The sequence below is a fragment of the Eretmochelys imbricata genome, chromosome 2 (genome assembly GCF_965152235.1).
Source record: "Eretmochelys imbricata isolate rEreImb1 chromosome 2, rEreImb1.hap1, whole genome shotgun sequence".
In the NCBI taxonomy this organism is placed as follows: domain Eukaryota; kingdom Metazoa; phylum Chordata; order Testudines; family Cheloniidae; genus Eretmochelys; species Eretmochelys imbricata.
In genome coordinates, this window is record NC_135573.1 from 216,505,831 (window position 1) to 216,532,077 (window position 26,247).

Below are 26,247 nucleotides of genomic sequence, written 5' to 3' on the forward strand. Positions count from 1 at the left end.
GTTGAAAAGAAAAGTTCTTACAGAGAAGGATAGAGTCCCGTTATTTGGAGGGCAAGGCAGCTGGCTGAAGGACACCTCTAATTTCTCCAGGTTGGAGCCTGATGCTTGAAACGGCATTTTGAAATAAAATGTTTCTATTATAAAAATGGAGGTGCAATTTTTGCCACACTCTTGGGTGAAATACAGCAGCTATTTAATAATAGTTTAGGACAGGAAATTAAGAATGTTTGTTATACCAATAAAATAAAAACCAGCAGGATCTTATTAAAGGGGAAAAGGCAAAATACCACATTTATTGTGACTACAGAAAGAATCATAGTAAGCAGTTAGTTATAGCTATAACATTCCATTCAATCTCATATTTATTCACACATTCATTCACACACACACACACACACACACAGGTTCTGCAAGGTTGTTATCATAGTTACCAGCCTTAGAGTTGCTCATGTCAAGCCACTGGCCAGGTGGCCTGGACATGAGGAGGGAGCAGGGCCTTGTCAGATGCTCATCTGATGCTCCTGGAAGTTGGTTTGCAGACTCAGACCCCCAAAGTTCTTACTTTCTAGAGTCCATTTTTATAGGAATTTCTTCCTATGCCAGTCTATGGGAATTGCTTCATCATGCTGTTGCTGAATCAGTCAGCAGATAGCACATTCCTGACGGCTCCGTGCTGCTAGATGTTGTCTTGTTTTTTGGTTCTCCCATTCTTGAGGCTGTTGGGTGGATTCTAGTCTGCCCTCCAGGGGTCCTCTGGTGATTTCCACTTGACGCCTTCTTCAGCCGATGGACACTGGATTCTTAGGCTGGCACCTCCCTGATCATTCAGTTATTATCCACACCAAGCATCCATCCACATACATCCTCTGTCTCTGTTTTAATCACAATTGTTAATACAGCAAAAGGGCGGGGAGTCTCTGGGTGCTGTTTCTGTTGTTACAGAGTATTGCTTTGAGTCTCTCTCTGTGTGAATTGCTTTGAGAACAGACTCTGTCTTAGAATGCACTAACTCAATTAGCAGCTTGCAAGTTTCACACATAGAGGGAGAGAAACAGTACCAAAAACCAAGAGACCTCTTAATTAGTAATACCCTGGAATTTAAACTATGGGGAATCAAACTCATTTGTGATTTTAATACAGAACTTCTTTAATATGATCCAACATAGTGTAACACATGTTAATGAAATTACAAGAGGAATTTAGGTAGACAGAATGCTCGAATTGCCCAGGACACCTGATTAACTCATAAATATTGGAAAGCCTGAAGTCGTCATGTTGCAATAAAGAGTTGGCCTCTTGATCTTGGATTAGAGACTGAGAAAGCTCCAAAGTAAAATTGCTTTTCACTTATATGGGATTTTGTTTGGAGTGTATTCAGTGGGAAACTTTCCTTTTTGAGACAAGAAACTTTTACTCAACTAGTTCCTACAGATGCTATGATTATTTTGACAGATTATAGAATGCAGGCAATAGCTATTTCTTGAGCACAACATGGATCCACTTATCTACATGTTGGTTCAAAATGAGAAAGTCAGCAGCAAATTTACACTCCATTAGGTTAAAAGCCCTTCAGATCAAGCCCCCAGTGAGGCAATTATTGAGAGTTCGCTTATCACAGTTTGATATGTCTCACTCTCACCTCATGGCAAGGTTTTCCGTTATAACACTCTCTGTGGAAGCACATTTGGTTCCCAGCTACAAAATCTTTATCGTAAATCACTTTTATTGACACTTCTAGCACTGACTTGAGCTAAGTTAGAAAATGAGCCCCACTGCTAATATTTGTACAGGATCAGGCTTGATGGGGAATCTGAGGTATTGTCCTGAGAATACCAAGTATTGGAATTTTTTTTACTTTCGGGGCTATCTGCCCTGTATAATTACAGTGGTATAAATTAGGAGTTACCCTGTTGTCAGAGTTGCAACAGTGTAAAAATTGGTCCATTGGAACCAGCCCCTCTGTGCTTTGGGACAGACCTACTTGCTCCTACGTCACCTAGAGGAATCATTTTAGCAGGCATCTCATTAATGAAGAAATATTTAGCTAAACCTGGAAAAAATTCTTGTTCTTCACTTTCTCACTTCTGGTTAAAGGCCAAATCCATCCTTATTCCCCAAGAGGTCAATCCTGATAGAGAGCAGGAAGGAAGTGTGTTTGGTGCATGGTGGAAATAAAGATGACTCTGGGGAGCTTGCATAGGAGTATTCCACACTCCCAGGAGCAGCTAGGCACTGCTCTGTAGGGCAGCAATCTGTGCCATAGCAGGAGATTTTGGGGACCATGACAAGTGAGTCTATGATTACACAGATACATTGGGGAAATTTACTCAGGTTTGGTAGGGGGCGAGACAGTTTAGTCCACAGAAGCAAAATACAGAGTAAGATTCAGTCTAATTTGCATGAAATTGTACATGCACGTAGACCTGGGAACATACTTTGTCTCAATACCCCTGACATCTTGCTTTGTAATTTAAAAAAAAATTAACATGTTTCTGTAGCAAATTCATACCTCTGAATTCCCAGGATTGGTAACAAAAAGACTCCTGTGGAAAATGTCTGCTTCAGATTTCAAAGGTTATCAGGGTAAATGCTGTCAAAATTGCACTTTTATTACTATTTCTATTAGCTTTTTTTCCTTCAGTGTAATTATAGATTAATCATTCTTGCCACATTCCTTTTAAAAAAGGAAGTCAAGAAAGAAAGACAGAATATCTTTATATCAGAACCAAAATAATTCATATATGGGGAAAAAAACAATTAGCAAAATAACAGTCCAATTATATTGGAAAAAGGTTAACTGTTTAAAAAGTCAAGTTAAATTTGACCCATGATGAGATTTCCATCTTTACAGCAAAAGAGATTTTGTGTGAGGTTATTTTTGTGTGTGTCAGACCAACAAATATTTAATATTTTTGTAAAAACAAATTAATTCGGATACATTGTGAACCATCTCTTTCAGTGTGTCTAACTATTTTGTATTAAACTATGTGATAGGTTCATCTGATCATACAACTAATGCATCTAGTTATTGTCAAGCTGTCCTGTAGTGACTCAAGAGTGTGACTACCAGTCTCAGGGGAGACAGTTAGAAAGCCTGGCACAAAACCCAAATTTGTTGTGAGATGTACACTTAGATTTCACCAACAAATTATGAAGTGCAAACTCCTCAGGCACTATAACAACCTTAACATGGAGTCACAGACAGTCCCCTTGGGTAATCCTCTGTCTTGCCACCTCGGTAAGCTTAACTTTGTGACAGATGGTCTCTTATACCACGGATCACAGCAATATTCAGGTTACTCCGAGTCCCAAAGGACCAATCAGTTACCTCAGGTAAGACGGTGCTTGTAGCCAGTCCTGTAATAAACTATCTAAAGATTTATTATATGGGAAAAGGAACTGCGAGAGTTATTTTCAAGTTTAAAGTAGGTAAACATACATACACAAATGAGTTACAATCTTAAGTTTCCAAAGTAACGGTAGCTTCTAGAATAAGCAAGGTCTATATGTCCTTTAGGGCTAACCCTAAAGCACTGGGGATCTTTTGCATATGCCTAGTAATCCTTGCCTCCCAGAGTCCAAGCATACAGTAAAGATACAGTTCCTTTTGTTAGGGGTTTTTATTCCCTTCCTCCTGCTGCTCTGAGGGGAAAACTCAGCTGATGGAAGGAATCCACTTGCAAGCCTCATCTTTATGGAGGTGGAGAGAGTAAACAACAAAGTCTTCTTTCCTCTTTAATGTTCCACTCTAGTCCATCTGATGTTGATGGGCCTTCCTTGGCGGCCAGAATGTAACACTTTCTGTTGGAAATCAGCATTTTACACTAGTTAATGTCTCACTCTTCTGTCTGGTGATTTACACAGTTACAGAGTCTTACAATGCAAATACTCAAATAATATCTTATAATATGCGATACAGATATTATAAGTGAAATTAATGCATGCAGCAGCTTACAAGCATTCTATAAAGTCTAAACCTTCTTATAATTCTAATACCTCTTTTAGCAATACCAACACACAGGTGAGCCAGACAGGTTCCAGCTGTGTATTTGTCATTCAGTGGAGACATGGGGACCATGGCATGAGCTGGCACTTGATCTGCGAGCATCACAGTTATGAGTACAATTCTGTATTACTCACTCACAAAACCCTCCCACTGATGTCAAGAACAGTTTTGTCTGACTAAGGACTTCAAGACAAGGCCCTATAGCATTATCATCTCTGTTCCATTATATTGGACTCTAAGGCCAGATCCTTGACTATGGCCAAGGATCGCACACTGTTACTCAGCATAGGGATGTACAAAGGTAGCTTTAAACAGCATTTGTGGCTCCTCGAGCCAAGGACAACTATAAAGTGGGTTGGCTCCGTGGTGAAGTTTAGAAGAGCTTAATGGCTGGCAGCCAATAACCCAGAGGGGTTGATATAATAACTAGGACTCAGGGAAGACCCAATCCCATTCCCTTCACCCCAGCCTTGCCCACATACTGGGAACTGGGAGGAGGGGCGGTTTAGGCACTGCTTTCCCACCTCTACACTACTAAAGAAGCTCGGCGCCACAAGCTTGCATGATCCTGGCCAGCTGCTCCAGCTTTAGATCCATTATCTTCTGGACATGTGGTACCAAATGGCCTCACTGCAGGGATGAATCTGGGCCTTCAGTTCCAAATTAGCACTTTTAATTAGACACAGAAGACCTAAGCTAAGACCTAAATTCATCAATAAATAATCATACTTAGCACTTCCATAGCACTTCACCTTTCCAAAGTGTGACTAACCCTAGAAAAGACAGATGTATTTTAATAATGTTCTGTACATGTTCTCTGTTATAAACATGTTTTCAGAATGCATTGATATGAAAAACAGGCATTCTATCCTTTAATTTAGTACAGTGACAGTAAATGGATCCTGGGAGAACCTGTGTTTATGCCGTCTGCCTTCCAAAACACAAGAACGGTCGATTGCCAACTGCCGACTGATGGTCAGCAATCTGATGTCATGGATCAGGTTGATGACAAACCTATTGCAAGGTGGCAAATCAAGGTACCCACAGTCCTTTCAAATAGCAATTTTGAGATACAATTATTATTATTAAAATGCAAATTGGTATTTATATGTTGCCATTTGTGAAATAGTACTAGAATCTTTGCTGGATATATTGGTATAATTTATTGCATTATTATTGTAAAATCTTACAGATTTCTAATGATGGATTCATTTATAGCAATCCTAAAACAATAACATTATTTGATGGAGCTTGTCAAACATGTGAACCACAGGCAAATGGGTTATGTACATTAAAGGTATGTGCTTCATTATTATTTATGCTTATTTTGAATATTTGCATCTTAGTTTGAGCTAGGAAACAAATATAAAGGCCAACTGAGTTCTTGGAAGATGTGTAATACATGTGTTCACACCATAGACTATTATTTGTTAAATACTGCTTGCCTCATTCAGACAGAGTCAGATTCAGATACCCTTATTCATTTGCGCATCCGACGAAGTGAGCTGTAGCTCACGAAAGCTTATGCTCAAATAAATTGGTTAGTCTCTAAGGTGCCACAAGTACTCCTTTCCTTATTCATGGTGAATAATGAATCGTACTTTATTCCACAAATAGTTAATTCAACTATTTGTGAAGTAAGGGACCACATACTATGAATAAAAACGGGTATCAGAATCTGTCGTACAAAAGCACGATTGAAGTTAAAGTAAGTCTGTTCTTGTGAGCAAATTGGCCCTAAAATAGCTTCATCCATCGTGTCCCTTCAGATAGTACTCATGAAACCAATTAGATACATAAACTGCTGTAGACCCATGCATGGAGCTCCCATTGATGCCCGTGGAATTATGCACATAGGTGAGGAGCCAGATGATGATAGCGCCATCCATAGGCAGGCAGGAAAGGGAGGGACAAAGAGCTTCTTTCTACTTGTGCAGCCTACACATGGGCCTTTCACAACTGAGCACAGAAACTGCTCTGTTGGTGCACCCACAAGAGTGGAGGAAGTAAGGCCATGCAGCTCCCTCACTCCAGACCAACAGCCACCGGAGAAGTTTTGCAATGAGGGGAGCAAGCTGAGCAATCCTGCTTTGCACCAAGCCAGTGAGGACTACTGTCCACCTGTGCCCCTGAGCTTGCTCTGAGAGAATGTCGCTATGCACCACCAGGCCCTTCTAAGACAAGTAGATAAATACAATATTCTAGCTCTAAAGGTGTTCCTGGCATTCATGGTCAACTGCAGAAAAGGGTGAAATTGAATGAAGCACAGGTTTATCTGCTGCAAGCCTCCACCATCCAGGCTATGGGGCTTGGATGGGGGCATTCAGATAATCAATAAAGTGAATTTATTAAAATTCAGTTTTTCCTTCTGTGACATCACCTTAGTATTTCCCACTTCAGCAAAATAGTACATTAGCTTGTGACATCACAAAGACCAGGGACCAAATTTATCCCTGGTGCAACTGTTCATTTCACTGACATTACACCAGGGATAAATTTGATCCTAGAAGTCTTAAGGCTGTGCATGCAATGGACAATGTCAGTGTTGTCATAGAATGATGCATTTTGAGATATCTTCAAAGAATCAGGAAGTTATCAGGGGAAAGTGCAAGAAGTGTATACAATATTATAAATCAGATGTCCAGGTTGTAACAGTGGGGATTTTTCATGCACAAAATTTACAAGCGCAGATTTAGATATTGGGATGATGTAGCTTTGAAAATGTTGCCCTCAAATTCATTCCCAAACAAAAATGAATACTTTATTCAATTAAATTGTTAAGTTAGAGTAGATTTTCTTTCTCTGACATTTTACAGTACATAAAGATTTATTGTTTGAGAACCAAGAGAAAATCGTAAGCATTTAATCAATTACATTGATATTTCTGTTAAGGAGAAAACATGCAACATAGATGGCCTCTGTTATGGGGAAGGAGATACAAATCCTACCAGCCCATGCTTACTCTGCAGACCTGACATCTCAAAGTTAACTTGGTCAGTTACTGAAAGTAAGTTCAAATTTGTCCTGGAGCCTCTCACAGGAATTAGGCTGATACCTAATGAAGTGGTGGTGTTTCAAAATTGTGTTGATACAAGCAAAATATTGATTATGACTTCTGTTAAACGGTGCATGTGAAATGGGCGCTGACTACGACCGTGATTCAAAGCCCATTGAAGTCAGGGGAAAGATTCTATTGACTTCAGTGGGCTTTGAATCAGGCTCTTAGTGCACAAACTTGCACATGTGAGCACATGACCAGATTGGTACCCGTGCACAACTCTGGTGACCTGATACATTTGCAGTAAGTGGAGGCGAGTGCCTATTTTCACACACAGGACTTAATGAAAATCAGTCCATTATTCAATAATATATTCTCACCATTCTCTGTGCATTTTGTTCTGCATAGTATGATCTTGGGGACAGCAACCTGTTAAATGTTTGACACACTTCACCTACTGTACCATGTACACTAACAATATAGAAATCGACTTAATGATTACACGTTGAAAGAATAGTCACTGGTTGTTTTCAGATACAATTAAAAGAAAAAATAAGTAGGAGAAAACTAACTTCATAGGGTCTTAATATACATTTATACAAACTGAGTCCCACAGTGCTGCTGAAGAGGGCTAGGAGCTCATGAAGATGCGGTGCCCTTATCCACTCACTGAACTGCTGTAGACCGTATCTCCTTTCTCTCTCTCTCCCTCTCTCTCTCTCTCCCTCCCACCCCATCATGTGCATGGAGCATGACAGCTACTGCAGCCCTGGGGCTTTAGTAATCCCCTTAGAGCTGCTTGTGGGGGAGGGGGAGGAGAAGAGGAACCAGATTAAATGAGGAGCCCAGTGACAGTATACCAGAAATTAGCTGGTGAATAGGTGGGGAGTTGGAGCTAAGCCCTCTCTGTCTTCTGACAGTCTCAGTGAGAAATTCCTTGGTACCAACGGACCCATTCCTGACAACAGGTGTCTCCGTTTATGTGCAGTGATCTAGTTCAGACTCCTCACTTTCACTGACTCCTTTGCTGCCACTCAGCCATTGAGAACCTGCCTCTCCCACTGGAAAGTCAAGGTTGGCACTAGATTCCTGATGTCACTCTCCCACTTCTTAGTGTGCGCGCAACATGCCTCAGCTGGCACATGACCAGGATTCATCACCAAATTTGGTCCGCTAGTTGGTTCATTAGCTTCCCCAGCCCGGGCCGGGTACTGACAGGGAGTGCGACATGAACGCTGATCCATGCCTCCCTACTCCCCACTGCAATATATGAGTAGGAGGTAGAGTCAGTGACTCATGGGATGGGATCTCTACAGCTGCTGCTATGCGTGGCCTTGCTCCATGGGATTCACTTAGTTCTTTGTGTGCTGAGGGCCCAGCTAGGCTATGGATCTCAGTCAGGACTGCATACCTGCTTGACTTACTATATACTCTAATTTTGCATCTTGCATTCTGACAATAGAATATTCTGTTTTGAGATCTACTAAAGAACAGCACTATATAAGAACTGGGTATTATTATTGTTTTGCAGAATAGGCATGTGCAGGATAGAATTTCTAACTAAATTTTCTTTCACATTTAACAAAATAACTATTCTGAGGAGTTCTATGTAATTTATCTAATGTGATTGTGGAAAGAATAATTTAGATAAGGCCCCAGTTTTCTGCTGGGCCTCAAATAGTCCAATATTATTGTGCCTTACAACAATACAAAAAATGTCCACAAACATTTGTGCCTTTAACTTTGTAAACGTAAATGATAGCAAATGGAATTCTAACTACCTGATATATTTCTTCAGACAGGCTGTTGGATGAATAACTATCTTTTACATGCAGGGTCCCATCACTGTGGTATTTGATCACAGACTATTTTCACATGAAATTTACTGTGGACATGAAATCCGTTTTTGTGCCCATTCACACGACTATCTGCAGGCTCAAAATTGCAATCACGTAAATAGAGTTCATTTCTGAAAATGTAGTTCTAAATGTGTATGTTCTTTAACAGAATCTCATAGTTAAAGAGCATCATCTTCAAGTTAAGCCATATTCAGCAAGTGGTCTGCATGCAGAACTCCCATTGATGTTAGTGGATCTGGATCTTAGTGGCAGAGTTTTTCATTCAAGTTGCTCAAGAGGTGACACTGCTCTTGTCCCATAAGAGACATGATAGATAGATAGATTCCTCAAGGAAAATGTAAACCATTTCTGGGCTTTGTGGAGTCTGATACTTTCATTTACAAAATGTAATTCAAGTGCAGGTTTATGTTCATATTTATAGAGAATCAAAGTATATGTCCAGGTGGTTCAAGGGGTTTGGGGTTCTTTGTACATTCAAATAAAATAAGCTTTCTGCAATATTTTTTCTATATAATAAATAATTGGGTTATAAGCTTTGTTAAAATTATGATAAAAGGGCCTTTTTTCTGTGCCATTTAAGTACCATTAAAGTTAAGAAGAATTAATTGCATTCATCAAAGTCAGAATAGACTCTTTTGAAGAAAATTTTCCCTTTTCATATTTATAAATATGTTTTAACTGTTGTTTAAAAGAGAAAATGTCTACTTTGTTGCAGACAATGAGCCTCCTGTGCTTCCAACTTTGCAAGGCACACTACAGACATTTTATGGGGAAAATTTTGTGTACCAGTTTATGGCATCAGATCCAGAAGGCTCTGCCATCCTTTTTACGTTGGATTCTGGCCCTCAAGGTGCCAGCCTTTCCCCTTCTGGACTCCTTATATGGAAAGCTGTGGCAAAGAGTTCACAGAAATTGACATTTTCTTTGACAGATGATTGCAGTGCTGAGACTATAGTAATAATAGAGGTAATAAATATTACAGTCAAACAATCCACACTAATTCCTAACCTATAAGATACCCAGTGACAAAACTAATTGGTAGTTCATAACCAGTAATATGTTTTTATTGGGCTTGTCTTGTAGGTCAATGTGAAATCGTGTGATTGTTTAAATGGTGGGTCATGTGTGACAAATACACATTTCCCATCTGGAAGTGGAAAATACCTGTGTGTCTGTCTGCCTGGTTTTGAAGGTGACCTCTGTCAAGTGAATTTTGATGATTGTAAATCTAATCCCTGTGGTATTGGCAGATGTGTTGATGGGATAAACAGCTACTACTGTGAATGCACACCTGGGCTGCAGGGTAAATTATTATTTTTCTTTTTTCGTAGATAACAACTTTTAATTGTTTTTTACTTGTTTTTACTTTACTTGTATAGATTGAAATTAATTTGTTGTGATAATATGAAGAAAAGTATTATACTCTTGTGATATAATACCAAGTACTATATTATATTCAGCGACTTTAATATTTTTCTTGCATCTGTGTGCATAATCTCGGCTATATGACACTATTCTGTCAGAAAAACTATTCAGCTGTGAGTCTCACCCCAGCTGACTCAATCTGTAAGGCCAAATCATAATGCTTATGACTGTAATAAGTTGTTCACTGGCCACTGCAGACTGAAGAGGCTGACCTAATAAAGATCATATATATTGGGTTTAAATTTTCTTCTGTGAATCAGTTGCTCTGATATTTGAAAGAAACAAAAGCATTCTGCCAAATTCTTTTCTCATTTACACCTGCACCAGCCCACTGAAGTCAGTGAAACAGCATGTGTATAACTGAGGGCACAATTTGACCCCAAACAAGTATAGTTACTTGCTGAGCGTAAGTAGGTATAGGAAATCAAAGGATTTAGGGGAAGATCTTGCAGCCTAACTAGAAGTCCCTGAATCAATGGAACAACTGCATTTCCAGTGTGCAAAGGAGCAGGATGCAGGGATTCTACGCAGGAGGTCTGTATACTCTGTAGCTTGTGGGGCACAGCATGGGCATCCCTGTGCTTCAGAATGGAGGAATGGTTTATAAGTTTGGCAGTGGATCCCCCAAGTCAGATCTGTGAATCCATTCAGAAATCACCATCCAATTCTATCTCCCTTTAAAAAGGACGTGCAGAGCATGCTGGAACATATACTTGTTTATCTGTGCTCATATTTTTTATTCATTTCAAACACAACACAGGTAATCATTTTTGTGCTTTTTAATTATAAGAATGATGAGTCACTCTGACTATATTAGAGACTAACAAATTTATTTGAGCATAAGCTTTCGTGAGCTACAGCTCACGGAAGCTTATGCTCAAATAAATTTGTTAGTCTGTAAGGTGCCACAAGTCTTCCTTTTCTTTTTTTGCGGATACAGACGAACACGGCTGCTACTCTGAAATCTGACTATATTATAACAAGTGATTAATATTGTGGCTGATAATGTCTGTTAAGAGCAAATGATCTCACACTTTCTTCCCCAATTCAGCGTTGCCATTAAGCACATAAATAGTGGGTTTGACTTCATTGGGACCATAGACATGGTTAAAGTTAAGCACATGCTTAAGTGCTTTGCTGAATTGTAGCCCACAAAACCCTCCCTCTATGTATATTCTACAATAAGGAAAATATTCACTGTTTAATGGAAATACGGTTTAATGGCAGACCTGCAGAATTTGTGCAGTTGGTACTTATATGTGGAATTTGTTTTCTATTTCACTGCCCACATAAATTCCACTTTATTTAAATGTACAGCCAAAGTTAAGTAAAGTGATACTCTAAAAGTCTGTATTTCAATTTAGGTAGAGATTGCCAAGAAGATATTGATGAATGTGCATCTAAGCCTTGCTTCCCTGGAGTATTTTGCTTCAATACTTTTGGTTCCTATTTTTGTGGTCCATGCCCAAAAGGTCTACATGGAGATGGGAAGATATGCCTTGGTAAAATAACCTTTCCCTATAATACAGTAATCACCTTACATTAGGAGTCTTTGGTCTGTTGCATATTTCAAACAATAACATATTAGAGTGCTGACAGGTATCTTGTATACTTTTCATCAAAATGTATCGTTGCTAAGTCAGATATTAGGTTTATAATTCCCCTTATGTGACAGTAGACAGCTAGACCAGATACACAGCTGGTAAAAATCGAAGTAGCTCTGTTTAATTCTTTGGAACTACACCAGTTTTCACCAGCCCATTTATCTATTAAATGCTTCTTCAGATGTTTAGAAAAAGGAATTGTAAATATTTTGCAGATATTTAATATTATAGAACTAGGATACTTCCCATTAACACACAATGTTTTGTTACCATGTGCATTTATTGACCAAATATCCTAATTATTTTTTAAGAAATCTAATTACATTTGTTCAAATCAAACAAATAACTTCCCAACGTGCCTGCAAGATTATGTAATGTTGCAACTACTGAATAATTCAAGTTTTGTTATGGTTATGTTCTTTTTCAAAAACTATTGAGAACCCTTTTCCCCCCATCCCGTTCATCTGACCTTTCAGAATCTTGAGGTATTTTATTTTACTAGCATTTTAACTCTGCTAACGTTTTATATGCAGTTGAAACAAAATTGAAAAGTGATGTTCCCTCACATCTTTTGGTTCCGGAAAGCTTTGAAGATGTTTATGATGAAAGAGAGGATGACACTGAAGAAATGGGAAGGAATGAGGGTGAAGATTACATTTTTCATGAAGAAAATGGAATTGCTGATGCACATACTGATGAGAATGTATCTGGCAAGTAAAGCTACCAGTCAATTTTATGTTATTCACATGAATTTTTAAGATTAAAAGGAAACCGAATATATTCGTTAGTTGGGCTGCATTCTTATTCCTATTCTAAAATGTCAACATCAAAACATCACTTAGGATAGCAAAGTCACCTGATTGATACTGTAATGAGGGGTAGTGTACATGTTGTATTTTGTCTGTGTGCCTGCCTGGTGCTATACAATAGATAACGTGGATAGGGAGGGGACATCTGTTGTGGGAAACAGACAGTGGTTTATGGTATTATACTGAGTGCCATTTTAATTCTTAAACGAAATACATAGGTGAGGAGTATTGCAAATGAACTCCAAATTCTAACCTCAAAAACTCCTTTAACTTTTATACCTGGCGTTTCAACTCTGTGCCTTGTCAAGCTACGTTCTCAGGAAATTTCCTGGCCAGTTCAGCCACCAGTGTAAGCTGCCTCTGGACTGCTGTGGCATCTGCAAAGGCCCCATACAAGCCATTTTGCCAGCTCAGTTTGATGCTCTGGTTGTACTCCCTTCCGCCCCCTGTATGCCCTCTCGGACCCTTGTAGGACAAGAGGGACTAACAGAAGGTGGCCAGGGGAGTAGGAGAAGGTCACTTTCCATTCACTTTGTGCCACTTTCAGAGAGGCTCAAGATCTGACCCTTTATCTCCATGCATATTATGAAAAATTCAAACATTCAATTACTAGAAATGGTTTTCAGGACCTCTGTGACTATACATTTTACACATGTGCGCACACTACATCCCAGGCTATGTTATTTAAATCCATGAACAAATCCTTCAACTTGTAATACCTTAAAATGATTTCCTTACTCTACTTAATGTTTAATCAGGACAATTTTAATTAACTGAAATCTCACTTAATTGAAAGGCTTTAAGAGTTCACAGCCAGCAGATGATACTCTACTGAAACCCGTAGGGTATATCTGCATTGCAATAAAACACCAGCGGCTAGCCCACATCAGCTGACTCGAGCTTGCAGGGCTCTGGCTGCAGGGCTATGAAATTGCAATGTAGACATTTGGGCTCAGGCTGGAGCCTCTGCTTTGGAACCCTCCCACCCAAGCCTGAATGTCTACACTTAAATTTTATAACCACACAGCCTGAGCCCCATGAGCCTCAGTCAGCTGACACGGGCCATCCCCAGATGTTTTGTTGCAGTGTAGACATACCCTGAGTGAGCCCAGCTAGGAACCTATATAATGCCCATTTGGACCTAATAAACATTTATCACTGTACAGTGAAAAGAGGAAAAGATTAAAATTGGAATATGCAAAAAATTTAAATCAGAGGGAATTATCTAGTACAGTGGTCTATTATAAAACACCAGTGTACAGTATGCTTGCCAACAATCAGTCTTGGTGCAGAGAATCAGTAATGGATATTATATCAAGACTTGCAAGCTAAAGATATGGTGACAGCTCTACTTTCCAGATGTAAACTTTATTGATAAACATGCGCTCTTACACAGGACTTTGCCTCCCTGAAGTTGATATTCATATTCAGCTTCGTAGCTTTGTAATAGGACTTGCTGAAATATTTGTATTTGTTTTTGTCTGTCAAAGTTTCTGATGGATTATAAGGATGAACTGGTGTGCGGAGGCAGAGTTTTATATTGCAAAAATATCAAATAACTTGGAACAATAACAACAAAATCTTGTGGTGCGGACCAGTTGGAATAATGTAGTAGCATAGTTGAATTACAAGCAAAAATATAGATGTCATTAATCTCTGGATTTTAATAATGTGAAACAGCTCTTATTTCATAGCACCTTTTTCATTAAACAATATGCCTTTTAAATTATATGGGCATTTTTATGAGTATTACTGGCAACCATTTCCTACGGCTTATGCTATTTCAAAATAATAACTGTATTTGGCTTTTTAAACTCTGGGCTTGGGTTGGCTTGACATATATGTGCAGGGTTATAATAGCAAGCAATCACTTTATCTTAAACTAAACTCTCTGGTCCAGATACTCAGTCCTCAGCAACACAAAGAGGTTGGTAATCTTTCCTAACAGAACAGTTGCTCATTGCCCTGGTGTGTTTGTGTGTGGGTGCGGGGGAGAATCCCTGGTTGTATGCCAGAGCTGGGCTGTTCTGTTCTAACCTTCCCAGCAGAGAGGCCATGTCAGGGAGGGTGAGGACATAGCTAGAGTGCTCTGTGCTTTGCTGATCCTGGCTGCTTAGGGGCCATTCTTTGGGCTTAAATCCTATTGAGTGTATTTATTCTGGCCTAGCAAGTGTGGATGCAGGGTTTGTGAGGCACAGAACATATTCTGTTGGATCTGGATATCCCCATACAAAAAATGTCTTATAATATTTCTGTACTTTTTTTCTTCTGTGATTTTTTGTAGGTTATCAACAGTCATCCATTGAGAGAGTTCCTAATGCCACAAGTTTTACTCCCAGTCCTAAAGATGTTGCCAAAAGTTTTATTTCTGTGCAAAGGGCCAGCAGCACCCCCTCAACCTCCACAGTGAAAACAAACACACCAAGGAAGCGAATTAATTCTCAAATAACCGCTTTTGACCAGTCTGCGAGTACCAGATACATTGGCCATACCTTCACTGCTATCAGTGACCAGCTAGATAACACAGGAGAAAGCTCTGCCATGAAGACTATGACAACGCCATCTTTTAAGAACAATCCAGTATTACGTGATAAGACGACAATGACACAATCTGAGGCTTACAATCCTATAGAGACTAGAAAGGACACATTGCTTAGCAGCAAAACAAACATACCCTCCATAATGAGCAGAGTATTAAAAGGAGGAAATAGTCATAAAGTTCAACACCCATCGGTCAAGCGTAAGGACAGTCTTTTACAGTCTGGTTTTGTTGGAATCACTGTCCCACCAAAAGTGCCTGGCACAGATCAGGAATCAGATACAACAGCCGTGCCTAAGGCATTAACTTGTGCTGATTTACCTTGTTTTCCTGGAGTTCTCTGTGAACCAAGCCACGATGGAAGCTTCAAATGCGGTCGTTGTCCTTATGGTTATTATGGAGATGGTGTCGCTTGCAGAGGTATTGCTGATCATTATACTAAATATTTTACAGTGAAGAATCTGTGACATTTTTATAATTTTTAAAAAAGATAGTGTTACTGTATAATGGCTGATAAGAAAATAGCTTCAAATTGTCTATTATTTCACTATTAAAAATGGTAAGACGTTCGGTTCTATGAATGCATTTTAAAAAAAATGTTTGTTCAGTGTCCATTAGCTTCCATGCTTAACGTCAAGGGTCTTAGCTGATTCAATGCAACGTGTTTATAATATAATCATGTTAGGCAAGACTTCATTATGCTGAAGTGCTGCTGTCATTTTCCTTATTACTCATTTCTTATTTCTTATTGCCTTTCAGCAATATGTAGGCATGCATGTGGTAAAAACATGGAGTGCGTGGCACCCAATATTTGCAAATGCAAACGTGGCTACTCTGGTTATAACTGTCAGAGTGGTGAGTATGGTACATTGAATTTACCCCATCTAACTAGTATGTGTGAATGAAAGTGTCTAAAATCATGTGTTGATTTTGCACAGCTGTATGTCAACCTGACTGTAAAAACCATGGGAAATGCACGAAGCCCAGTGTCTGTGAATGTCTCCCAGGATACAATGGATCAACCTGTGAGGAAGGTAATTAGTCTGTCTCCTTAAAATTAGAATCATAGAGTCCAAAAAAGTTGTCCCCTTATTGACTGTCACTACTGTGAGTATTCATCCTGACAGGGGGAGGGATGTCTGTTGTTTTACACAACTCCTAGAACTATCATAGAAATGAAATAATAGAAATGTAGGACTGGAATGGACCTTGATAAGTCATCTAATTCAGTCCCCTGAATTGAGGCAGGATTAAGTATTATCCCCTGACAGGTGTTTGTCTAACCTGTTCTTAAAAACCGGAGGAAGATTCCGGTCTCCCTAGGTAATTTGTTCCAGTATTTCACTACCCTTACAGTTAGGAAATTTTTCATAATGTGTAACCCAAAGCTGCAGCTGCCGTCTGAGCCCATTACTTCTTGTCCTGTCTTCAGTGGTTAAGGAGAACAATTTATCACCCTCCTCTTTTTAACAATCTTTTACATATTTGAAGACTTTTATCATGTCATCGTAAAACATATGGTACCTTTCATAATATTGAAATCTCCCATGAAGATTGTTTGTGGTGAGATGTTCCTAAATTTAGTGAGCTGTAAAGGTGAAAAGAATTTTGGTTCTCAGTTTTATTTATGACATTATCAATAAATTTGGATGCTATATTATATCTACATATATATATACACACACACACACACACATGCATACACAGACAATTAGGGATTAATCATTTTTGTAAGAATATAAAGTTTAAACCCCATTCTGCCATGTCCTTAAAATATAAGAATCAGCAAGCTAAAAATTGATGGTGGACGTTTGTACTCCCATCTGAGTACAGAGTGCCAAGTGCACAAACCATGCTTAATATTTTAGTTTGAAATTGGACGTGGTTCTCAGGCCTGTCCCTCTCTCCTCTGTGCACTTTTAGTAATTTTTGATAAAATGAAGACCAGTCCCTTTGAGCCAAACTGTGCCCTCAGATGCACAGATGGCTCCCATTGAAGACAGTGGGCCAAGTTAATTGCTGACATGCATGGGTGTACCACTATTGATTTCAGTGGAGCTGTGACCACTCATACTTGTGGCAAATTTGGCCCATAACAAGCTGCATGTGCTCATCAGGCAGAATTTGGCCCTTTCTACACTTCGTCACTGTGGAAAGAAGGAGGTGCTCTGTTGTTATTTCATCAACAGGTCTTCATTTTATTTCCAGTTATTTTTGCTGATACAAATGTTATCTTTAGTTATCGCTAAAAGATAAACAATTTTAATAGATATTTTTAGAGCTGACTTCTTGAACAACATAATTCTGTATCTGCAGCACACTGTAAACCACTGTGTCAACATGGAGGCACATGCTTGGCCAGAAATCTCTGCACCTGCCCTTATGGTTTTGTGGGACCCAGGTGTGAAACAAGTAAGCAAACAAAAATGTAGAAATCAAGAATATAATAACTTTTATTCCCCTGCACTTGGATGTATTAAAACAAACAATGCTTTACATTTCTGATGCACTGTATCTGCTGTTAGCATATAGTAAAATCCAAGATGATTGTCTGAAGGCTACTAGAACTGCGGCTTACTAGCATCAATTAAATAATGTTTGTACAGCACTTTGAAGATGTGAAACTTTATGTGTGCTAAATAATTTATTATTGTTACGGTTAGTCGCTCAGGGAGATGGATTTAGAGTTGAGGTTAGGACATAATCCAGAACAACTGTAATTTTTGGCAGCTGGTTACTGTTTCTGGATTCCTAAATGGCCCTTCCTTAAGCTGTTGGGATGGTCCTCATTCTGAGGCTGATATTAGTAAATGCTAGGTCAGTGGTGTGTAAGATCACTGAATATAACAGCAAATTAATGGACTCATCCTCTGACTTGGAATGCAAAATGGAGACCTTTGGTGGGAATTATAGCGGGCCAGTTTGAATAGTTTAGTCCCAAATGAGATACTGTGTTTCATATTAGCTGTATCTGGCCTTAGATGCTCCAAGTGTTCAAACCAGTATTTTGGTTAATTTGCACACAAGTCATTACTCACTGAAAGGTCCTTGCTTAGAAATCAGAAATTCTGCTGGGCTACTGCCCTCCTCAACATGCCAGTGAATTTGCCTGTGGATTAGGTAAATTCCTCTCTTTGTTGCTCTTGGAATCCTCAAGTCTGTTGATCCTTTTGGTTTTCAATTGCCATGTCAATAATTACTGCTTTTTTTGAGATTATAAGATCCCAGAAGAAGGAACTGTGACTTGAAGAGCTGACTTATGGCGCTCTGAAGCCATGACTACTCCTAAAAGGCTCCTCCTTACCAGAAGTATCAGGTCTCTGCAGGGTTTACATCTGACCTCTGAGAAATGAAAAAGCAAGGAAGGAGACCATAGTGAAGTATCTTGAAGTTAGCATTAATTCAGGAAACCATCACTTGATGTTGTTGTACCATTTGTTGCTTGGAAAGGTGATTATTAGACAAATCCAGGCCAGGAGCATCTGGTCAGAATGGGACTTTTTTTGACATCTTCCAATCTGGTGTCAAGCTCCTATATGGCATTGAGACAGGTTTAATCTTAAATGAAGCTTCAAGCGATGGATTGGTGTGTAACTCCCATTAGTATCAATGCAATATCCATGCTCATATCTGGGGAAGAACTGAGAAATCAAGGAGGTTTCTCATAGATATAAAATTGTAACAAACTCTTTTGTACTGTTTTCTCACCTTATGGGTTTTTTTCTCCCTGATTTTCTGGATTATAGTGGTTTGCAACAGACACTGTGAAAATGGTGGTGAATGTCTCACTCCAGATGTCTGCCAGTGTAAAGCTGGCTGGTACGGACCTACATGCAATACAGGTAAAATTGGTTATTCTCCACAGGGAACTGCTTTGCAAAAGTTCCACACTCAGGGGCCTACCAGAAGCAGAAGGGATTCCCATTGCTCAAACTTCTGAATCCTTTGGCTCAAGCTGGGGGCAGGAGCTGCTGCTACTGCTGTGGAAGCCTAGCGACCCCATGTGCCTCCAACTATTCGTTCATTTCTTAGCACAGCCTGCAGAATTTGCAGGGAATGGCATTTCAGTTCTTTCACCCGCTGTCTTTTAGATTCATCATAATCATGTCAGTCATTAACACCCTGTCCTTGCAGTAAAAGCAAGCTATTTCATCACCCATATGTGGCGATGCAGTTCTTACATTGCTTTGTTTTTCCTTCTGCTGTTCTGTAGCGGTGTGTGACCCCGTATGCCTCAATGGTGGCTCCTGTACTAAGCCAAATGTTTGCCTCTGTCCAAAGGGATTCTTTGGTGCCCAGTGTCAGAATGGTAATAATTTTTCTCTTACTTTTCTTTTTTGAGAAGACACAGGAAGATGCCTGCCTCTAAAAGGACACTCTCAAGATTTTAAAAACTCTCAGTAAAGTAACATAGGTGAAAGACAGAGATTTTCTTAAGATTTCATTGTTTATACTGGCCAGATTGTGGCTGGCCCCTTGTGTGAACGCCCAAGGAGGGAGGATGCATGGAACTTTGCTTGCCCTGTGCTTTTGCACCCGTACAAAAGCCAGTCACAATTGTACAAAGGACTGTTGGCTGTGGGGTATGGCTGGGCCCTTAGCTAGCTAGCCTGCACACTGCTTTCAGTAAGGCTAAGATTTTGTCATGGATATTTTTAGTAAAAGTCACAGACGAGTCACGGACAATAAAGAAAACTTCACGGAAGTCCATGACCTGTCCCTGACTTTTACTAAAAATATCAATGAGAAAATGGGGAGCGCTGGGCAGCTGCAGGATTCCTGCTGCCCAAGGCGGCTGGAAGCTGCAGGGGGGCCAGCAAGGAGCTGCGAGTTCACCCACCCTCAAGCCCCCTGCTGCCCACGGTGGCCTGGAGCTCTGGAGTCACCCTGACACCCACAGCAGCCGGGAGCTGCAGGGTCTCCCTGGTCCACAGCGGCCAGGAGCTGTGGGGGCCTCCATTGCACAAGGTGGCTCAGACCGTGGGGGGCCCCCACCACCACGGGCAGCGGGTACCATGCAGCTCCCTGCCACTGTGGGCTGAAGTCATGGACTTCTTTGGAAGTCACAGATTCCGTGACTTCTGCGACCTCCATGACAAAATCGTAGCCTTGGCTATCAGGGATACTAGCATGCACAGCATCCTGCAGTGCAGCTGCGAGCCCTGAGCCATCCTACCCTATGGTTGTAGAATGGGTCCTGTATCTGCTACAGAATAGGCACTGCTCCATGTCAATATGGCTCCTGCCAGACGGGCAGGATTTTGCTAAATACAAATATCCTAGAAAGATTGCTAATAGATGTGCATCTTAATAGTGGTTACAATCTATTTAGTTAGGATAGTATGCAATATAAGAAGGAGCAAAAAGCTATTCCTTCCTATAGTATACAATGCTTAAAGCTATGCCTTATTCCCACATTTGTATCTTTTAGCTGTTTGCTACCCTCCCTGTAAGAATGGTGGCCACTGCATGAGAAATAATGTGTGCACCTGTCCTGATGGGTACACTGGCAGAAGATGTGAAAAAAGTAAGACAACATCAAAATGCTTCCAGGATCCAGAAGCAATTGGTGAAATGCTCTCAGGTTCATTATTTTCACTAATCAGTAAATGATATTTAATTTAAGGTGTCTGTGACCCGATGTGCATGAATGGAGGCAGATGTGTGAGGCCAAATATTTGCTCTTGCCCCTCAGGGTGGAGAGGAAAACGATGTAATACACGTAAGTATCTTATAACTAACATGCTAAAACTTATTAAAGGAAATATTTGGCTAAATAATGTAACTGACAGTTCTGTCCAGAAAAAGACATGAAGATAGCTTGGAGGGGGACAGGGGGACACTTTTTCCTCTGATTACAGACCCACATCAAAATGCAGGATGTGATATCTGTACTACTGAGCCAAAGCCGTGGAGGTTTCAGTTTAAACCATGAAAACAGGACATACCTTCTGTTCGAGAGTAGCATGTAATATTTTTCCCTTCTATTTCCATTATTGTCGACGTTAAAAGCTCCATGTTTCCAGTGCTCACACCCAAACTGTCTGTAAGAGACTTTTCAGATTTCAGAGTAGCAGCCGTATTAGTCTGTATCCACAAAAAGAAAAGGAGTACTTGTGGCACCTTAGAGACTAACAAATTTATTTGAGCATAAGCTTTCGTGAGCTACAGCTCACTTCATCGGATGCATGTAGTAGAAAATACAGTGGGGAGATAGTATATACACAGAGAACATGAAACAATGAGTGTTACCATACACACTGTAACAAGAGTGATCAATTAAGGTGAGCTATTACTAGCAGGAGAGTGGGGGGACGACCTTTTGTAGTGATAATCAAGATGGGCCATTTCCAGCAGTTGACAAGAACGTGTGAGGAACAGTGGGGGAGGGGGATAAACATGGGGAAATAGTTTTACTTTGTGTAATGACACATCCACTTCCGGTCTTTATTCAAGCCTAAGTTAATTGTATCCAGTTTGCAAATTAATTCCAATTCAGCAGTCTCTCGTTGGAGTTAATCCTGATTTCATTGACAGCAGGGTAAATCAAGAGGAACTTCATTTAAGTCAATAGGAATTACACTGTGTGAGAGCAAAATCCGGCCCTAAATATATTTTCTTTCAGAAACACATATCATTAAACACCCATATTTGTACTTCCATATATATATATATATATTAATTCTCTTCATATTTTCGACTTTTAAAAATATCAGGACAAATTCAGCCCCTAGTTACACCTACACAACCCTTTTGACTTTAACAGGGTCAAGTCAGCAGGGAATTTAGTCTAAAAGTTCTTTTGTATTGGACAAAGCATCTCTTAAAAAAACCTAACATTTTCTTTTTGTCCACATAGCTAAAACTCCTGTCTAAACCCTAATTATCTTACATCTTTACAACTGTAACCTGTTCTTCTGTGGCACTCACCTTGTCCCACTTCCAGTTAATTCAAAATGCAGCTAAGAGAATCCTCTTTACTCATTGTTCTGATCATCTGATCACCTCACCGCTAATGCGGTCTTGGGATGCATCAGGAGAGGTATTTTCAGTAGGGATAAGGAGGTTTTAGTACCGTTATACAAGGCACTGGTGAGACCTCACCTGGAATACTGTGTGCAGTTCTGGTCTCCCATGTTTAAGAAGGATGAATTCAAACTGGAACAGGTACAGAGAAGGGCTACTAGGATGATACGAGGAATGGAAAAATTGTCTTATGAAAGGAGACTCAAGGAGCTTGGCTTGTTTAGCTTAACTAAAAGAAGGTTTAGAGGGAGATATGATTGCTCTCTGTAAATATATCAGAGGGATAAATACCGGCGAGGGAGAGGAATTATTTAAGCTCAGTACCAATTGGACACAAGAACAAATGGATATAAACTGGCCACAAGGAAATTTAGACTAGAAATTAGACAAAGGTTTCTAACCATCAGAGGAGTGAAGTTTTGGAATAGCCTTCCAAGGGAAGCAGTGGGGGCAAAAGATCTATCTGGCTTTAAGATTAAACTCGATAAGTTTATGGAGGAGATGGTATGATGGGATAACATGGATTTGGTAATTAAATATTCATGGTAAATAGGCCCAATGGCCTGTGATGGGATATTAGATGGGGTTGGATCTGAGTTACCCAGGAAAGAATTTTCTGTAGTATCTGGCTGATGAATCTTGCCCATATGCTCAGGGTTTAGCTGATCGCCATATTTGGGGTTGGGAAGGAATTTTCCTCTAGGGCAGATTGGAAGAGGCCCTGGAGGTTTTTCACCTTCCTCTGTAGTATGGGGCACGGGTCACTTGCTGGAGGATTCTCTGCTCCTTGAAGTCTTTAAACCACGATTTGAGGACTTCAATAGCACAGACATAGGTAAGAGGTTTTTTGCATGAGTGGTGGGTGAAATTCTGTGGCCTGCTTTGTGCAGGAGGTCAGACTAGATGATCATAAAAATGGTCCCTTCTGACCTAAATATCTATGAATCTTCACATCCCTTGGCCGTGTTGCCCTCCCTCCCCCAAGTTCAAGCTTCTTGAACTTGTCTTCACCTTCCAGGCTGTTCATTGCTCTGTTTCTCTCTCCTTATATGTTTTTGACTCTTTATCACATTTCCCCTTATGCTTACATAAAGCCCTGGCAAGCTTTGTTAAAATCTTTTAAAGTTAGGCTTAAATTCTGTAACCTGTTGTACACTTGAAAACCTTGAGATTTTATCTCTTGGTGCATTATTACTCCTTCTCTGTCAATGATGCCAGAATTGATTGTCCACTTATCCACTTCCCTCACAATGGGCTTGGCACCTTCCATGTTGGCCCTTATGTGTAGAACACCCTTCCTGAACTGATCCGTAAAGCCACTGAACTTCTCCTCCTTCAAAACCCTCATCTTCTAGGGTGCCTACTAGAATTTGGCCATCTGCTAAGGGACAGGTTGAAGGGAGATGAATATTGGTGATGTGAAGTGTTTTTATTTTTAAAGTGTATACTATTTTATAATCATTAAATACCATGTATGTTAAAAATGGTCTGTGCTTTGATTATATTCCTTCCCCGCCCTCTCTTAGGCTACACCTTCACTACGAACTAAGGGTATGATTCCGCTGTTTGTGTACACATACTCGCACTAGTTCTCATCGAGCCAACACGAGTATAAGTAGCAGTCTAGTCTCACTAGCTGTTAGCAGCAGCGGAGATATGGCTGACCTATGCCAAGTACATACCCACCAATTTCATGCTCGTTGTACTCCACATGATTCAGTCATGTCTCCACTGCCACTGCCAGGGCTACTGAGGCTTCACTGCTACTTATACTCACACAAGCTCAATAAAAACTAGCACGGGGATGTGTACACAAGCAGGGGAATGACACCTTTAGCTCATAGCGTAGACGTAGCCTTAGATTGTGAGCTTCTCAGGGATGAGCTGGCATCTTCCGGGGTGTGTGTGGGGAAGGGGGTCAGCACGCTGCACATTATGGGCAATATTGGAGTGAAAGAATTTAACATATCTTTTTTTGGGGGCGGGGTATGAAGCTATTTGTCTTCAGAAATGTAAGAACGGCGGAGAATGTATTGGACCAAGCATGTGTCATTGCCTTCCACAGTGGGAAGGGGTTCAGTGTCAAACACGTAAGTCTGACATGATTTTTAACCCTTAAAAAAAGGACATTGATGTTGCTTCAACAAAGTTAATGACTATTAATTGTACAGACATACATCGTACCCATGACTCCTGTCTTCATTTGATTTTGCATTTTGGCCCCAGTGTCGATGCATAAGTGAGATGAAGGGTAGTGGTGGCTATGTACCATTTTGCAGCCCAAAGTAGCTGGAGGTGGCCAGGGAGCATTGCAGTCCTTGGTGATCTGCTCACACTGCTGCAACAACCCTTAGGGGCCATGACAATAGCCCAGAACAGTCAGATCACAGTATGCTCTGGCCAAGCCCCAGCCATGCCCCCTTCCGTCTCTCAATTATGCCCCAAGTATGTATCTACCATGAGGGCTGTGAAGGGAGGTGGCATAGGGACATTCTGCTGGCCCTACAGCACCAAGGAATCCCCCTTACACAAGGGGGTATTCCTCAGTGAAGAGGTCTATTGGGCTTATGGCCCCTGGTCAGCAGAATGAGTACACAGAGGTCATGGCATAACCCAATATTGGGGCCATTTTATTTAAAAAAGCAGCTACTCTGTTTTTGAGATTAAAGCCATATACCTTTTTATATTTCAGCTGTGTGCAGTCAGAAATGTCTCTTAGGTGGTAGGTGTGTGCTGCCTAATGTGTGCTCTTGTCGTCCTGGTTATACTGGAGTCATCTGTGCAAAGAAACTACAGGTAATTACATTATGGGTACACAATATAATAAAGGAACAGAGGGCAAAAGAAATGGAAAAACTGCAGTGGTTTTGGTTTCACAAAAACTTGTTTTGTAAATTGTTTGAAAGCCACGTTTTGTTTTTCAAAACTAAAAAGATTGGTAATTCAAATCCAGGTTCTGTTTTCACCAAAGAATCTAATTTGGGGTGGGAGTTGTTTCCTAATTACTAGGGATGGGCCAAAGTATTTATCAGTTGGTGTGAGAAATCATACAACTTTTTGAAAATGTAAAGCTCTATTTGTGTGAAGTATTGTTACTTTGTTGGGTTTTAATGTCTGTAATGCAAGTTTTTGAAGGGAGCTTAATTTATATATCAGTACCTGATAATAAAAAATTCAGTGCTCATGAAATAACTTTGATTCAAAGATCCCTTTATGGACATCTTGAAAGGTTTAATCTATTATTAAATTTTGTATAGACTGTGTAAATAGATGATTTGGTCTGAGTAATAAATGTTTTCTATTTAATACCAACAGTACAGTATATACCATTGCAAAGAGTATTTGCTTCCAACTATGCTTCTCTCTATTTTTGGAAAGGTAGCTTATTTTTCAAAAAAACTAAACAAGCTTAATGGATGAGTATTCAATATTCCATTTCTGAGTGTGTTGGGAAGGCAAATATTCATTGGAAACTGCTTGTTAAAGTTTATGATGAAAGCACAGAGTGTTCTGAGTACACTAAAATCTTTTATTTTTCCCAAGGTACAGAGACATCATGGTTGAAGAAAATCAAGTACATGGATTACCAGACCATGTTGTATGGACTAAGAGGCACATGAAACTAGAAAGAGGCTTTGAAGTCAATAATGAATGAAGTTTATTTAAACAAAGGGAATGATATCCTGAAGCATGCCTTTAAAGTATTCATTATGATTTTAAAGCCAAGGACATTAATTTTTAAACAGCAGTAGAACAATAACATACTAAGAGCAGAAATGTAATAATCTGTTGTAAATCCTCATTTTATTGCTACCTCACACTCAGAAACCACGGCCTCTGATTCTCTGTTGGACTTTTAGGTATTGTAGATGATACAAACACCAAACCCCTGGTCAGCTAATGTCTGGAGAAATAGTCACTGGAACAGTGATCTGTAGTGAATGTCCTTTCTTGGGACCTAATCTAAGCATCTCCTAGCAG

General features: G+C 40.0%; 1 protein-coding gene across 1 annotated transcript in view; it reads left to right on the forward strand.

Moving 5' to 3' along the window:
• VWDE (von Willebrand factor D and EGF domains) overlaps positions 1 to 25,830 on the forward strand; it is a 68,863-nt gene extending 43,033 nt beyond the window's left edge. The window contains exons 14-31 of the mRNA XM_077809384.1: positions 4,888 to 5,043; positions 5,199 to 5,303; positions 6,899 to 7,013; positions 9,579 to 9,829; positions 9,947 to 10,166; positions 11,653 to 11,790; positions 12,426 to 12,602; positions 14,986 to 15,660; positions 16,000 to 16,095; positions 16,179 to 16,274; positions 17,557 to 17,652; positions 18,987 to 19,082; positions 19,454 to 19,549; positions 20,672 to 20,767; positions 20,867 to 20,962; positions 24,261 to 24,356; positions 24,959 to 25,062; positions 25,810 to 25,830. Of these exons, the coding sequence (XP_077665510.1) occupies positions 4,888 to 5,043; positions 5,199 to 5,303; positions 6,899 to 7,013; positions 9,579 to 9,829; positions 9,947 to 10,166; positions 11,653 to 11,790; positions 12,426 to 12,602; positions 14,986 to 15,660; positions 16,000 to 16,095; positions 16,179 to 16,274; positions 17,557 to 17,652; positions 18,987 to 19,082; positions 19,454 to 19,549; positions 20,672 to 20,767; positions 20,867 to 20,962; positions 24,261 to 24,356; positions 24,959 to 25,062; positions 25,810 to 25,830 (2,730 nt within the window). The remainder of the gene's footprint in view (positions 1 to 4,887; positions 5,044 to 5,198; positions 5,304 to 6,898; positions 7,014 to 9,578; positions 9,830 to 9,946; positions 10,167 to 11,652; positions 11,791 to 12,425; positions 12,603 to 14,985; positions 15,661 to 15,999; positions 16,096 to 16,178; positions 16,275 to 17,556; positions 17,653 to 18,986; positions 19,083 to 19,453; positions 19,550 to 20,671; positions 20,768 to 20,866; positions 20,963 to 24,260; positions 24,357 to 24,958; positions 25,063 to 25,809) is intronic.
• The last annotated feature ends 417 nt before the right edge of the window (positions 25,831 to 26,247 follow it).